General features: G+C 37.4%; 2 protein-coding genes across 2 annotated transcripts in view; one reads left to right on the top strand and one right to left on the bottom strand.

Moving 5' to 3' along the window:
• The window catches only part of LOC139963746 (serine/threonine-protein kinase N2-like), a 40,073-nt gene extending 37,905 nt beyond the window's left edge, over positions 1–2,168 (bottom strand). The window contains exon 1 of the mRNA XM_071964854.1: positions 2,009–2,168. The gene's annotated coding sequence lies outside the window, so the exon portion shown is untranslated. The remainder of the gene's footprint in view (positions 1–2,008) is intronic.
• A 147-nt stretch (positions 2,169–2,315) lies between these two features.
• Positions 2,316–12,514, top strand: LOC139963749 (abasic site processing protein HMCES-like). Its single transcript, XM_071964860.1, has 7 exons — positions 2,316–2,877; positions 5,483–5,683; positions 6,589–6,813; positions 8,203–8,407; positions 8,643–8,789; positions 10,871–10,980; positions 11,686–12,514. The coding sequence occupies exons 1-7, from the start codon at positions 2,573–2,575 to the stop codon at positions 11,945–11,947; spliced, it is 1,455 nt and encodes a 484-aa protein (XP_071820961.1). The 5' UTR covers positions 2,316–2,572; the 3' UTR covers positions 11,948–12,514.
• The last annotated feature ends 34 nt before the right edge of the window (positions 12,515–12,548 follow it).

Raw genomic sequence — 12,548 nt, forward strand, 5'->3', positions numbered from 1 at the left:
GGTATTGCAATAGAAGAAAAACAACAAAGTTTTAAACTGTTTAGTCATGGTTAATGCATTTTTAAGAGAAACTCAATCATTTAAATTATGTGAATAAAAGCATCTAACATGGGCTTTGCAAAACAACCTTAGTCTGGAGCTCAGAGTTCAAATTTAAAGCACTGGGTGACATGAAGGCCAATTTGTGTGCCTCAATACCAAACTTGAACTATAAAATGACTACAAAGCTACCACATTTTGTTTACAGAATGCCTCATAATGGGTTGACAGTAAATGAATGCAATTAAGTTCCCCTAACTTAGACTTTGCCATTGGGTCTCTTACTCAACTCAAACTGTTGGTGTTAGCCTAGAGTTCCTAGGCCTAGGAGAGGCCTATACTAACCAAACCTGTTCTGAAGACACCTCATTAATTCACCACCTAAGTTGAGATCCTCAACATTAAATGCCACAATAGGATATATTATTTCCCTGATATCTGTCTGACAAGGAAATTTTATCAACTTTGATTGCATTGATCAGCAAAGTTTTAAATTTGATGTGTATAAATACTTGAAACGGGTCTCATCAAAATACATATAGAACTAGACCAATCTAGCAGGTATTGTCCACTCTACATGAATGAGCCAGTAGGCTAGGCCTTCCAAGTAACCATTAGTCAATGGAAGCAGTGATCTGCAATTACATGCTGGGGCTTGGAGCTACTGTACTTAGCATGTACAAATTGTTACCAGTCTTGCCAATGCTGCCCTACCAGAGAGGTCCTACATTGTAGTAAAAAAGAACAGACTGGTGCAGCAGCAGTTGAGAAACATTAATTTTCATATTTATGGTCAGATTGCACACTGGCCAAAGACAACAAGGTTTTGTTGTTAATGCGAAACTATTCTTGGTGAGTCTACTGAGCATTTTTACTGGATTAAAAAGTCCTCAACATTTAATGCCAGAATAGGGTATATTTTATATACATACTGTATCTATCTGACAAGGAAAGTTGATCAACTACAAGATTTCATTGATCAGCAAAGTTTAAATTTAGTGTGTATGAGGCAAACATTATCACCTATATTTATTTGCATCCAAAAATGTGTGAAAAGTTGTTTCAGCTAACTTTGGCAAATACAGGTTGTAAAGTACTGGCACTTTCCATAAGCTATTTCAAACAGATAAGTTTCATATGTTAATGATACAATTTACCTAAGAATATCCATGAAACAGCATTTTATAGCTGTAATTAAAGAGTCTTATGAAATATAATTCAGTTTTTACAACCAAAGAGGCCATTGGGTGTGTAGAATTATATTACGGATGGTTTTGTTCTCAACTAATTGCAAGAAAACATAGGTGTCAGGACTGACTGCCTGTTGAATGGAAATACGACAGTAAACTTACATTCATTCAACTGTTAAACTGCAGCAACACTATAGTGGCAATGTTACGACTGCTACTATCATAAGTTGTAACTTGAATAGGTGACTCTTTATTATGGCTGTCTTAAAGTACTGTATCTGAACTTTTTTATGTTGGCTTTTTCCCTTTTGAAGAATAAATCCAAATATTCCTGTGGCAATATTTATTTACATGAAAATTAACATGTTGAAGTGGCGACTACTTTGAAAGTTTGAGGTTACTTGTTAGGCTACTGAATTTGAACAACTAAAACAGGCCAAAGATTTTTGTATCCCTAGCCTACAAGGTGTTATTTAAACATAATTGACTTAATTTTTATTAATGTGTTTGTTAATTAAGTAGAGGCAAGGATCACAACTACATCATGACGGTCGTGGTACTGACAATATTCATTCACTGGCTGAAAGGGTGGGTGCGGCTAGTACTGGAAAGTGTAACCTAGTCTGCGCCAACACTTTAGGATAGGCATAGCCTATACATTACTAGTTTGGTTAGCCTGACCAAAGACACTAACGTTAGGAGTGTTATACAAAGTTATAACGAAAAACTTCTTCAAAATAGTTACTAATGCAAATGTATTTTTAGATAACTTTATAAACCTTTAAAACAGATTAATCACTCCATATCCATGAAGACACAGTTTGAATATTCAAAACTTTCCCAGAGTTATTGTTAGCAAGTCGTACCAACATTTCACAAAGCTAGATCTGTATGACTTATTACTAGTTGTTGTACACAGTGGCGCAGGGCATGAAAAGCAATACAGTCAAATCACGTATAGGACTAGCCTAATTACAGTGTGTGACAACAGTATTATATATTATATACAGAACCGTCAAACATACATATCACGTGATCATTTCCGCATTCACCGTTTTGCGAAAGGTCATTCTCAATTCCGGGTTTGTACATGACACCAACATGAACAGTTTATGTTACACAGTGAGATGAACAGCTGTGAATACAAATTAATATGATTAAAACTAACTGATTTCAATCGTCTTATAAAGATAGTAATTATCAAATATCAAAGACTTAACAACAACAGGTCTCATCAAAATATATATAGATTAAGGCATATAGACCGATTGAGCAGGTACCGTCCACTCTACTTGAATATGAGTCAGGAGTCACTATAGGCTGGGACTACTGTATGATAGTTAATGAAGTTATGCAGTGATCTGCAGTTTGCATGCTGGAGGACTAGCTGCATGCACAAACTTGTTACTGAATGCTGCCCTACCAGAGAGGTCCTACATTGTAGTCAAAAGAACAGACTGGTGGCAACGGCAGCTGAGAAACATTTAATTTTCATATTTTTGGTCAGATTGCACACTGGCCGAAGACAACAAAGTTTTGTTGTTAATGTGATACTATTCTTTGTGTGTCTACTGAGCATTATTTACTGGATTGAAAAAGTTGGGGTAACCAGTAACAGTCACACCATTATGTGCGGTAGGACAGCCTGGTAAGTGTATAAACCCTGACAGTTTGCTTGGTCAACCGTCTTAGCTATGATACAAGCAATAACGGTAATTTTGCTCAGTTAATTGTATGGTTCCATCATTCAGGCTTCATGCAGCTATGTGAGTCATCGATCGATGGTTTGACCATGTTCCGGCAGTACTAGAAACAATTATTCCTGTAGTGTAAACGTCGGGAGGAATACTTGTAAAGATTGGGAGCCAAACTGCTTGAAGCAAAGAAAGATTTCCCAAACTTTGTGCACAAGTGTTAAAGTTTACTGTATAATTCTGCTAATTGGGTGGAATAATCTGCAAAAAAAGTCTTAACATACAAACTTCATGTTTTCTTGTTTCACCGTGGCAATTTTGGCCATTCCCATAAAGGCTTTGTATTAAACTGGCAATTGAAAAAGTGGTTACAGTTTGAGGTATGAGTTCAGCAACTACACTTGTCAAACATCTCAGCTACATATTTTAAAGGGTGTGAAGACTCGCGCAAAAGAAACGTCTAATGCTGGTAATCTGACCTAGTTTCGAATGAGGTGTAACAGAAGTGTTAGACACCACCATCGATCCCAGAAAATACGCACACGCAGCTTGCTACCATCGGTAATTAGACACTATAGTGTACAGTCAGTACATACAGCTTGCAGTCAATACTGCGATGGACATCTCAGGTCCAGCTATAGATAACAAGGTATCACGTTTCATTACTGTACTGTCTGCATTTTTTAGCGACACAGTCTTCAATGCCTTTAAGGGATACAGTATGCGAAGTAACTGCACGCCATCATACAGAACGTGTGGCTGATATTGGCCAAAATGCCTAAAGAAAATTAACCAAATTGGACAGTTTTTCTATCACACTGTGTATAGGCAAAGAGAATACAGAACCTCGACATGTTGATCATGGACATATTGCTTTGCATTTGGGGCACACATTTCAAACAACTTTGCAAAGAGAAGTGAAATTTGTTTGTTTCAACATCTGCTTAGTATAACATCATTGACATGAAAAGTTACTCTAGCCTGAAATCAGGCGCGTAGCCAAGGGGGGGGGGGGGGAAATGGGGCGACCGCCCCACCGGCCATGAACATATTTTTTTAATTTTTTTTTTATATTGCTAGTAATTTCAAAATCAAAAAAAGGTTAGATGCAACTTAAAAGGCCTGGGAAGTGCCATTTCCTGCGATCTGGGAGGCATTTTTGGCCAAAATTTTCTTGTACCCTTCGCGCCAGCCCATGGTGGCGTTACCCTTAGATAGTTTGCCTACAGACTTCGCCCCTTCCTTGGCAAATTCCTCGCTACACGCCTGAGCCTAATGTTACATTGTTCTCAGCAAACAATGTCATTAATGCATATATAGGCCTAGCTCAAGTAGTCAAGTTCCTACTGTAACTAATTATATACTTCCTGGAGAATTGAGGCCATAAAATACAGGGCCACTGCAGAGAAGAATCCTAGAATCCGGATGCATGGATGCCTAGTCAGTACTTTCTGATCCAATAATAGTTTCTCCTTTGCCTGTTGCCTCTATAGGCCTCTAACACTGAATATCCTGGAGTGGATACTGAGTTGGGAAAACACAGACTTAATAAATTGGAGAACGATCGAATATTGTGCTAGTGGTTTTTTTTTTACTCTTCGTATGCATAAAATATTCCAAGGCTATAGTGGTTAATATCATAAATATCAAGATCCAGACATATTCTATAGTGGGATAATGAAAACTAATAAACTGGAGTTGGTGCATGCTTGGATGTGGAGTATAGAGACAAGATGGGTATATGCACATTCGGATGCTGGGATAGGCCTATACATCTAGGTACAATACCTGCAGCACATGCATCTCGTCTATCCCATCCAACTTTCATATATATACACTATTCTGATTGGTCTAAGCAAACATACTCAATTATTCATGAACTCTCTAGAATGGTCAATACTAAAAATGGAATATTAATTAGACAGGACCTGTAGTCAGACGAAGACTCTGGTTGCTGGAAAAGTAGCCAAAAAGCTAAATTAACTCCATCTTCCAAAGCCAGACAATATGTCTCCATCAAAACTAAAGGGAACATAATATTCAATTATATTTTGGTCAAGCTGCTGTGGTCTTCAAGAACATATTACCAAAAGCATAGGCACACTGTTATTGTGATTTAAAGGTATACACAAGAGATAGACAACATCCTGCCCATTTTTTCTCCCACACATATATTCAGCTTTGTCAGGGGGCTTATTTACTGTACCTAGTAAACCTGTTGCACCACGGCCTAATGACCCTTCATCAAAACAAAGGAAAGTTAACAAATGGGAATCTTTAATCTAAGCAGATGGACAGAGTCATTCAAGGGATTGCTACGGGCATCATCCAGTACATTATATAGCACCATGAAGGGAAAGAAAGGGAACTTATATTACAGAGCCTATTGTAGCCTTGGGGCTACATTTGCAAACATAGCTTTGACGAGTCTTGTTTAAACTAAGATATTGCAACTTTGTGCACAAACTTTAACATCTTTATGCACTACTTGATTGTATAATTGGCCAGCTATACATCCATGCATGATCATGTTATTGTTCTGTCTGTTTTACTAATTAGTACCCTTGATCCCAACCAGCTGAGACAAGCTTGTACGTACACAAACAGACAGGGGCAGAGCAGACAGCCAAGATGGAGAAGACATGGCAATGATGGAGGAGGAGGAGGACATCAATCAACCACAAAACAAACTGGTAACCATGACAACAAAAGGAAAAGAAAGTATTTCCCATCATACAATACTGCTCCTCAGGCTTTGACGTAAGTTCCAAAGAATTCTTTTTGTGATTGAATTCTTTGGGTTTTTTATTCAACTGTGTGCATAATTGTCGTTTGAATTTAGAATAAAACTATGTTGAAGTACTTCACATTCGTCTCAGAGATCACTGATAATTCAACAAAATGTCATGAACTACAGCTGGCAAGGTGTAATTCTAGGACTATATAAAATACCTTTAACAGTAGTTCCTCATTTACCTTTTACTTGGTCAAGTTATCATTCCTCTGCTCTGTCCTATAATAGCTTTTGACTCAGCCACGGACATGTTGGCAGGAAAATAAGTTAGCGTAGCAGCTTTGAAGTCTCCGTAGTTTTGTGTCTTATGAAGTAATGTGGTTCCTGTGTAAAAAAAAACTGTTAAACATCTTTTGGCTTGTATAGTAGTTGATAATTTGCACAGCACTTTTGTGATGAGATATTGGACAAAGGTTTTGCCTGGTTGGTTAAATTTCTGCAGAACGAGTATATACATGTTGGAATAAATGAGATAAGAGGTGCTTGATATGGAATGTTCACATATCAGTATGTTACCAAATTTTAGTTATCGATTTTTAAACATTCAATACGAACTGTTTTGCAGTTTGTTGTGTTTTTCATATTGTTATAACTGAGATGCTAAGCAGGTGAATCCATGAATAAATAAGCTTTGGTACGTTATAGATTTGCAAATGAACATTTCACTTATTCAGCTGTAAGTGTTAAACATAAATTTGCCACATTTTCCTTTTGACCACACTGTTCACACAATGTCTGTTCAGCAAGTTACTGTAATGATACTGCCATAAGTTATTAATAGGTCTATTCTGACCATCATTGAAATTATAGAGGTTATTCTTTGTTCAGATGACATTTTGACTGAGTGTTTTAATATGTATATTGGTTACAGACCAGTGCTTGTGTCATCTCAGCATCTCAAGGATGAAGATGAAGAATCAAATGAAGAACAATCACTGATGCTAATGAAGTGGGGCTTGGTGCCGTCCTGGCATAAAGGAGACCCAAGTGCCATTGCTTACAAGATGAATAATTGCCGCAGTGAGGGGATGATGGAAAAAGCTTCGTTTAAAAGGCCTTTTGAAAAAGGACAGAGATGTGTTGTACTTGCTGATGGGTATGATTATTATAGATCCTAAATATGAGAGATCATCAATCTTTTGAGCAATTTACTTAATAAAATCAATGCAAATACTGTTCATGGATAAGACAGTAGTGATCTAGAACCTCCAGTGTTTGTGTTGTGTTGTCTGCATGTATACTGTAGTGGACTAGGTTTTGTGTCCCCTTTGGCATCCCAAGATGTTTAGAGGATCAGACTTCTAGTGCTCCTATGTCTTTGCCTCTCCTTTGGGTAAACAGGATATGAGTCACCCAATCTGCATAGGGTGAGGAATACTCATTTGGGCCCAGTGTTCTGCCCCCATGTTAATGTAGTTCCAAAGTAAATGAAGGTTTTAGGGCTTAATATGGTTTAGTTTAAGAGTATTTTAGTTGTTTTACCATTAAAGTGTATTCTTCAAGTTGACCTAACCCAGGGTTGTGCAGGGTTGTATTACTGTTATGTAATAACTAGACGTTAGTACGCCTGGTGAATTTGTGTGTGTGTGACACCTTGGCTTGTAAACACGATATCTCAAGAACCAAATGTTGCCTGAACTTGGTGAGCAGCTGATCTCTGTTGTTTTTCATGGAGGTCAAAGGTCATTTGAGGTCAACAGATGTCAAATTCTGAGAAATTTAAAGGCATTGAAGACTCGCCCCAAACTGCGTGCGGCCATCTGAAAAAGTTAACTGTCTGTTGCTTGCAAGTGACATTTTGTCCATGTCGCTGCAAAATGCAGACAGTAATGAAATGTGATACCTTGTGATCTTTAGCTGGACCTGAGATATCTATCGCTGTATGGTTTATGCTGTGGGTATTGACTGCAGCTGTATGTACTGACTGTACACTAGTGTCTAATTACCGACGGTATACCACTAGCAAGCTGTGTGTGTATTTTCTGGGATGGATGGTGGTGTCTAAAACTTCAGTTACACCTCATTCGAAATTAGGTCAGATTACCGGCATTAGACGTTTCTTTTTGCGTGAGTCTTCACACCCTTTAAGTAGGACACATTTACCTCTGTTGCTCTATCAATCAGGTGACTTATAAGGCAAGAAAGCACCAAGCCTTCTGGCTGTATTGGTATTTTCAAGTTACCAACAAATGGGTGGAATGTGAAGTTGTGTAATCAAATATCAAACTGGTATAAACTTCAAAGCTGTCTGCCCAATAGCTTTGTCTTTCAAATATTTAGACATTTGATTGATGCTCTACTTTTTTTCCACCTCAATAAGACTCTTGTGTAAAAGTTAGAGGGCCTGACATTTCGATCCTAGCAGGTCTTCTTCAGAGGCTGAATGACAAGTTAGCTATCGTGTATCACTTCAGGGACTGATGATGGACCAATTCAAATTCTTGGCTTTAGTATATCTTATTATGTATTGGATTTTTTACAATAGCTACTACGAATGGCACACAGATTCCAATAAGAAGAAGCAGCCATACTTCATATATTTCTCTCAACAAGAACCTGTAAAAGACCTCAATCTCCCAGAGTCCTACGAGTTTGATTATGAGGGTGCCAACGGAGAAATTGATGAGAAATGGACTGGACATCGCCTTCTTACTATGGCTGGAATCTTTGATAAGTGGACCCCTCCAGATGTAAGTACAGAGAGCTCATCTTTGAATGTGTTAATATTATTATTAGTTAAGAAAGAAAACAAAATTCTTATACCATATAAATTGTTTTGTCTCAGTAAAAATTTAGTTTTCAGGCTTAGTTGTAAATCAAATATGTGTTTCAACATGTTTGTATTTGGTGTTAGCCTTTGTTAAACTGTTGACTCCAGAATTATTTGAAATGCCTTTATTGTGACTCATAACTTACTTTACCTAGGGGAGTGACCCCCTCTACTCCTACAGCGTCATAACGATCGAAGCAGATCCGAGCGTATCGTGGATTCATCATCGAATGCCAGTTATGCTGGATGGTGAAGAGGCAGTTCGCGACTGGTTAGACTTTGGAAATGTCTCTGCATCAAAGGTAACACCCTGTACTAGAAGAAGAATGTGCTGTTATTTTTTGTATCTAGCAAGTTCCTGATGGCCATATTATATTTAGTGTTGTATTGAGTGACCAGAGACCTACTGTATAACCAGGGTTTCATATCATGTATAGAGATTTCTTGCTACTTGGACTAAATTTCCCTCTAGCAATTCAGAGTTGTTGTCATAGCAGTTAAAAGGTGAAAATATTTTACTCCTAGCCGAAGGCACATGAATCTATGCGATGGTGATGACGTGTGCGTGTGTGTATGTGACACTTGCTTGTAAACACAGTAACTCCAAGAGTAGATTAACTTTATATTTGGTGTGTGGATCCGTGTTCTTGAGTACAAGAAGCCTTTTGTTCCTGTGGTGTTCAAGTGTCATTTGGGGTCAACAGAGGTCAAAGTCTGAAAACTTTGTGAAGTCAAAAAGTTCATCTCTTTGAACTTGATACATGGTATCCCAGATTCAGCTTGTTGAGTGCAAGAAGCCCATTTGAAATTGGTGGAGGTCAAAGGTCATTTGCAGTCAACATTTAAGTGAAAGTCTGGACATCTTGTCAACATGATAATAGAACTACATCGTTAAAGGTCACATGAGGTCAACAGGCACTATAGCCTGAAAACCCTTTAAATATGATAACTCCAAAATTAAAGCTGCAATTAATTGTGAATTCTCCAAAGCTATAGATTTCTTTTGTTGAACATAGTTTGGTCAAATTCAGTTCAGTTTAGTGCTGTGAAGAGTCTCTATAGGTCTTTCATGGAACAATACCTGCCATCCAGGTATCAAATTTGCTTCAGAGTTCATACTCTTACTTTAAACGTGCATTTAAACTTCCTATCAGTTTTCACCCTCAGAGCTTCAAGGGGTCAAGAGCTTATCTCAAATGGGGAAAAACTCTCTCAAGGAGTCAAAATGGTGGGGGAAATTGGCCATTTTCTCAAACCTATTTCAGTTCATACACAATTAATAAAGGGATTTGCTAGCTCAAAATTGGTAAAATGTGTCTATATTTCACATAGGAAGACTGTTCTTTCTGGATATTGAAACATTTTGCTTGAAAATTCTATACTGTAAAATCCTTTAACATGAATGGCATGGTTGATGCCCACAAGGGATCGCTACAAATATTTTCAGGATCTCACTTAATTCTTGGACAAATTTAACTCAATTGCTCTACATAAGTCGGATAGATATTTCAATTTTGAGCAAATTGTATGGCAAGGAATCACAGAGTAACTGGCTTTCTGGTTGTTCATGCGGCTGTGTCATACATCGGCTTCATGTTAACTCTCCAACTCAAAAAGTTGGATCTACTTCATACTAGTATGTGGGTCAGATATTTTGACAGGCTTATTAAAACACCTTTCTTTCAGGAGTGGATCACAATTTGTGGTCTGTAATGTCATACAGCCAGATGATGTTTAAATCTTTTAATTTTGCCTTTATTATCTTCTTGTTGATTTATCCTTGAAGTGTGATACCTGTGGAATGTTTGCTTAACTTTCAAATTTCTGCTACTTAAAACGTCATGAAGGTATCATAAAGAACCAGAGACACATGTGTCAACTTCCTTAGCTTTGTGACAGTTCCTTAAAAATAGATATTTGGATGATTGAACAGAACGGAAAACTACATATAAGTTGGTTTTAGTGATAAATCCCAAATTGTTGTAACATTTGGCCACACTCACATATTTGTATGAATCACTTTACATCTAAAACAAGTAGTAATGCCTTTACTACTGTTCAAGAGTAGCCTTGCTACTCGATAACATTATAGATTAGTTTCATCATCATGATACCAAGGCTTTGCCACAGTGTATCAGAAAATATCTGTTATATTCAGAGAGGATACACACCAGAAGGTACTATTAAAGTATTGTATCGCTATCACATTCATTATGGTGACCAATTGCTGTGAGCAATAGCTAACTATTGAGTGTATATCTGTGTATATGTGCCACAAATAATGATCAGGAAGCAATACTCACAGTGCAGTTACAATTTGCTTTAATAATTTTCTTCATTTAAGTTCAGTTTCAAACTGTTAACTGTTATGATATATTCACAGGCTTTGACAATGATGAAGCCCTTGGACTGCCTTTTGTGTCACCCTGTGACACCTCAGATGGGAAACATCCGTTACAAAGATCCAGATTGCATCAAGGAGATTTCTCTTCAGTAAGGGTCTTAGTGTTAAATGTAACTAAGATATCACTGTAGGTCTAATACATCAGTACTTGCATCACTTGTTTATATATACAGGGTGGTGTGGCACTAGATCAATGTCAAACAGCCTTCTTCCTTAATTGTCTACATTGTAAGTTGATATTGCTTGGGTTGTTTATAGTTACTTCAGTGTTAAGAATGTGCTGGGCATAATAAATTTCCCTCTAACATCTCTGATTCCTTGCCGGAGGCATGCTATGGTGATGGTGTATGTCAAACTGCTTGTAAACACGATAACTCAACAAGGTCATGGTGAGCCTTTCAATACCCTCAAGTGGCCCTTACCAGTTTTCACCCTCTGAGCAAGGAGTGAACAGGTGATTGCAAATGGTGCAAAAAGTGGCCATTTTTTCTGTGAATTATACTAGATGGCTTTGGTAGTAAGTTTTGAAAATATTTCACAATGTATTAACAATGTCATGTTACTCTCATTCATTAGTAACAATTACTAAAGGGATGGTTGGTTGCAGAGCTGATTAGCCAGAAAAAGTTATTTTATTCATTCATCATCTATGTATCTATATTTTGGGGTGAGTCTTCAATGCCTATTCACCACCAAATCTATATATTGAAAAGCACTTCTTCAGTTGCACTGTTGCAATTTAGTTATTTGGTCAATGTGTTCAACTTTATGTTGCTTTTTCTCAATGTACATAGAGAAAAGAAAAAACCAAACACCTTCATGACTTCATGGTTGAAGACAAGTTCCAAATCTGAAGTTGACGTCGCCGGTCAGCCACTCGTAGATGTTAAGGTCAAGTCTGAGAAGAAAACAGGTCTGACTGCTTGGCTCCAAAAGGCAAATAAACCAGAAACAGTAAAGCGGGCAGTGGAATCGGCTTCACCAGAAAAGAAGATCCCAGCCAAAGTGTGTAAATTGGAGAAAGAGGTGAAAACAGAGAGGTCACAGAACAGTTAGAGAACTTACCTTTTACATCAAATTCACTTTTACGATATAAACTGTTTGCCGAAAGATTTTAACATGCAGTGGCATGTATTTATACACCAATCGTTACGGCATACAATCTTGGATGAGTCTTCTCTGTGCCTTTATGTTCTATGTTCATTCCTTCCATCCATCCAGGTTTCATTTGTACTACTCATGCTCCAGCTACATGGGACATATATATCAACATGTTCAGTTATTGTAACTGGCACAGACAATTATTTAATTTTACTTACTATCAACTACCTCAATTAATCAAGAAATCCCTGAAATCAAAAGTATATGCAAGGAAAGGTACTTTTTATCGACAGATCTAAATTCTCCTGATCAGTCAGTTTTCTATAGGCAATACAAGTGATGGGAATGGGAGGACTGACCTGAAATAACTACTACCCGGCCCAAGCTGCTACTACCCAGCTTGTAAAAATCACTAACATCATTCTTCATTTTCAGTTACTTCATTACTACAGTTACTTTGTTATTTCATTACTTTATTTTCAGTTACATTTTTGTTTGAAACAATGAAAAGAGAGTAAAAGATTCTTGTGCATTTCTTTCATCATTTTGTAATATT

The sequence above is a fragment of the Apostichopus japonicus genome, chromosome 22 (genome assembly GCF_037975245.1).
Source record: "Apostichopus japonicus isolate 1M-3 chromosome 22, ASM3797524v1, whole genome shotgun sequence".
In the NCBI taxonomy this organism is placed as follows: Eukaryota; Metazoa; Echinodermata; class Holothuroidea; order Aspidochirotida; family Stichopodidae; genus Apostichopus; species Apostichopus japonicus.

Excerpts from the sequence above, each read along its gene's own strand:
- LOC139963749 (XM_071964860.1), top strand. The coding sequence starts at position 2,573 with ATGAAGTTATGCAGTGATCTGCAGTTTGCATGCTGGAGGACTAGCTGC. Across the intron at positions 5,684-6,588 it reads ACTGCTCCTCAGGCTTTGAC|ACCAGTGCTTGTGTCATCTC; the intron begins GTAAGTTCCAAA and ends TATTGGTTACAG. Across the intron at positions 10,981-11,685 it reads ATCAAGGAGATTTCTCTTCA|AGAAAAGAAAAAACCAAACA; the intron begins GTAAGGGTCTTA and ends CAATGTACATAG.